The sequence below is a fragment of the Kryptolebias marmoratus genome, linkage group LG9, assembly GCF_001649575.2.
Source record: "Kryptolebias marmoratus isolate JLee-2015 linkage group LG9, ASM164957v2, whole genome shotgun sequence".
Taxonomy (NCBI): Eukaryota; Metazoa; Chordata; class Actinopteri; order Cyprinodontiformes; family Rivulidae; genus Kryptolebias; species Kryptolebias marmoratus.
In genome coordinates, this window is record NC_051438.1 from 17,444,290 (window position 1) to 17,447,990 (window position 3,701).

General features: G+C 37.9%; 2 protein-coding genes across 38 annotated transcripts in view; both read left to right on the forward strand.

Moving 5' to 3' along the window:
* Positions 1-3,701, forward strand: part of LOC108243066 (protocadherin gamma-A11) — a 234,173-nt gene that overhangs the window by 162,519 nt on the left and 67,953 nt on the right. The gene's annotated exons all lie outside the window — the stretch shown is intronic.
* Positions 1-3,701, forward strand: part of LOC108250159 (protocadherin gamma-A10) — a 16,175-nt gene that overhangs the window by 10,789 nt on the left and 1,685 nt on the right. Inside the window, exon 2 of the mRNA XM_037977529.1 lies at positions 3,620-3,697. Coding sequence (XP_037833457.1) covers positions 3,620-3,697 — 78 coding nt within the window. The remainder of the gene's footprint in view (positions 1-3,619; positions 3,698-3,701) is intronic.

Here is a 3,701-nt window from a genome sequence, read left to right on the forward strand (position 1 = left end):
TTCCTTCCTCTTCATCACCTGTTTAGTGGTCATTATCTCAGTGAAGATCTACAGATGGAGACAGTCTCGCATCCTGTTTCACTCCAAGCTCCCTGTCATTCCATATTATCCGCCACGTTACTCGGACACTTTGGGGACAGGGACTCTCCAACATGTGTACAATTACGAGGTGTGCAGGACGACTGACTCCAGAAAGAGTGACTGTAAGTTCGGCACAGCTGGTAGTCAGAACGTGCTGATAATGGATCCCAGTTCTACGGGAACGATTCAGCGGATACAGAGTGACAAGAGCATCCTGGATCAACCTGACTCTCCTTTAGAGGTTAGTTATTTGAAGTTAACATAACATTGTTTTAGTTAAGAAACACCGTTCTTAGTCTGAGATGTATTTTACAAATTTGAGGTCTCAACTGTTTTTTTTTTTTCAAATCGACTTTCCACTTCCACTTTTACATAACATACACAAACAGGTTGAAATATCGGCATTTGTATTAGTAGTCTAATACAATGAATAAACGTATGGTAGGTTTTTATTTGGTGCTTTTTTTTCAAAATACGAATTTTAATAAAACTTACCCTCTATTTGAATTTTCGAGGCTTTTTTACAGTTCGTATATTTGCTGATACTTTTCGGGTATTTCAGTCATTTACTTTGAGTTTTTGTTTTTGCACATAACAGATCCGCGGACTGCGACATTCGTCATTTTTTAAAGTAATTTGTCAGTTAAAAACACTTTTTGGGTATGTTTCACCATTTGTTTCTTTTTATCTTTAAAAACAGATGCCCGATGGACATATATATAGTTAATTTTTACTGAGCTGCCAATTTATTCTTATTCTTCGTGTAAAACACTGCAATAGTACGTGCCACTGGTTCGGTTAATCCTGCTAAGTATTTTTCTTGTAATTGAAAATCCATACTCACGTTTCACACTTTATGTCGTTTGACAATAACGGATTTTAAATTTAGAATAATTTGTGAAGAGTTCTCTTTTTGTCAAGTCTACATAATATTTACTTTTTATGTTTTTATCGGACTTGGCTTGAGTCCAAAACCGTGTGTTGCTTTTCCTGACGAACATTGTGTTAACATAATTAGGTAAAATCTAATCTGCATAACATAAATATATTTTTAAAGGGGTGATCTAGAAAGGCCCCCAAATCCTTTCTTCAAAAGAAAATGCTTTGGTGAATCTTTCATAAATCAAACTATGTTCATTTCAGCACGTTGGACAGCGACATGTTTTAATAGAATAATGAATCGTTTAACTGTTTTTTTTATATATACATTTAATGTCTGTTTTGCTCCTTTAAAATTTTAAAGTGAAAAGTACTTGAAACTTTTTCCACTTAAGTTTTTAAAACATGTTGACTTGTATAAATATCTTTCTTTTCACTAAGACCTTTAGTACTTTTAGTTCATATTTCAAAGCTGTAGCTTTTCAAAATTACGTTTTCTCTACTTTAAAGATGTGCACAGCAGTTCTGAGAATAGTCTATATTGTTTGGCACTGTCAAAATATTTAATCGTATGTACAATTTGTGTTCAAAATATATTTTCCTTAAAACTGTGTACAAATATTAATTTTTATAAGCTTTCTGCAGTTTTATTATGCGAACTCTTAGGGCCGCTGTTGACCAGCGTGTTGATGACTGAGTGTGGTTTTTAAGCAGTACCTCCTATGTACTATCCACATATTGAAGACACAGCAAAAAAGGAAAAAAGCTCAGCGTCTCCCTCTGTAGAATTCAGATAAATCTCCACGATCTTTTTCATTTGACGGTATATAACATACCTTTGTGGATTAGATTTCTAAACAACGGATGAATTTTATTCCCCGTGATGTTTACATTTTTTTTGGATCGTTTGCCGAAAAAACACTGGGAGCGAACAATGGACGGACAGACGCTACTGTGTTTTGCGCTCGTTTTCTTTGGCTCGGTAAAAGGACAAGTCAGCTACACAATACCAGAGGAAATGAACAAAGGATCTTTAGTGGGTAACATAGCTCACGATTTGGGTTTAGACAATAAACGTTTTATCTCAGGTAAGGCTCGGATTTATACATCAGATAGTGATGAGTACATGGAGCTAAACAGAAATAGAGGAGTCCTCCTGGTTAAAGAAAGGATCGACAGAGAGACGCTCTGCAAAAAGACGACGCCCTGTGCTTTACATTTCCAGATTATTTTAGAGAATCCTATGGAATTTTATAGCGTTACAGTACAGATCACGGATATTAATGATAATCCACCGACATTCGAGGGAGAAAACATTGAATTTAAAATCAGCGAATCAGCAGTGATCGGGTCCCAATTTGTGTTGGAAAGAGCAGTGGATCTGGATGTTGAAACAAATGATCTTCAGAGGTACGAATTAGAACCGACACATAATTTTGCTTTAAAGCTTTACAATAACGCCGATGGTAATACAAATGTTGAGATGGTGCTCCAGAAGCCTTTAGACAGAGAGAAACAGGAGCAGATAAATCTGGTGTTAACGGCTGTAGATGGAGGAGAGCCGCAAATGTCAGGAACGATGCAGATTGTTATTACAGTATTAGACGCAAATGATAATGCTCCCGTTTTTACACAGAAAACATACAAAGCTACAGTTAGTGAAAATTCACCTAGGGACACTGCTATTGCTGTAGTTACAGCTTCAGATGCGGATGAAGGTTCTAACAGTAAAATTACTTATTCAATCACAAACACGTTAGATGATGTCAGGAAGGCGTTTAAAATTAATAAGAACAACGGCGAGATTACTTTGATCGGAAACATTGACTTTGAAGAGTCACGCAACCTTCAAATAAATGTACGTGCAAGTGATGAAGGAGGTCTTACAGATTCCTGTAAATTAATTATTGATGTGATAGATGTAAATGATAATAAACCTGAAATTAACATCATGTCAAAGTCAAATGTGATATCAGAGAATTCAGAGCTCAACACAGTCGTTACAATAATTAACATCAAAGACAAGGACACTGGAGAAAATGGAATTGTGCATTGTTATGTTAATGATAACATACCATTTGTTTTGAAATCCTCAACTAATAATTTCTACAGTTTAGTGACAGACAACGAGTTAGACAGAGAGAGAGCCTCTGAGTATAACATCACAGTGAGCTGCTCTGATGAAGGAGTCCCCTCCCTCTCCAGCAGCGTCACTCTCACCTTACAGATATCTGATGTGAATGACAACGCGCCTGTCTTTGATAGGAGCTCATATGAGGCCTACATTGTAGAAAACAACACACCAGGTCTCTCTATATTCACAGTGAAAGCCACAGATGCTGACTGGAATCAGAATGCCCGTGTTTCTTATATACTGGAGGACTCCTCTGTTAACGGAGTGCCAGTTTCATCATATGTGTCGGTTAGTGCTGATAGTGGCGTCATCCATGCAGTGCGCTCTTTGGACTACGAGCAGATCAAATATTTCCAGTTCCGCGTCAAAGCGCAAGATGGTGGCTCCCCTCCACTAAGCAGCAACGTGACTGTTAAAATTCGAATACAGGACCAGAACGATAACCCACCTCAGATTTTGTACCCGGTCCAGACCGGTGGCTCCGTGGTGGCTGAGATGGTGCCTCGTTCAGCAGATGTGGGCTATCTGGTGACTAAAGTGGTGGCTGTTGATGTGGACTCTGGACAGAATGCCTGGCTCTCCTATAAACTGCAGAAAGCCACAGACA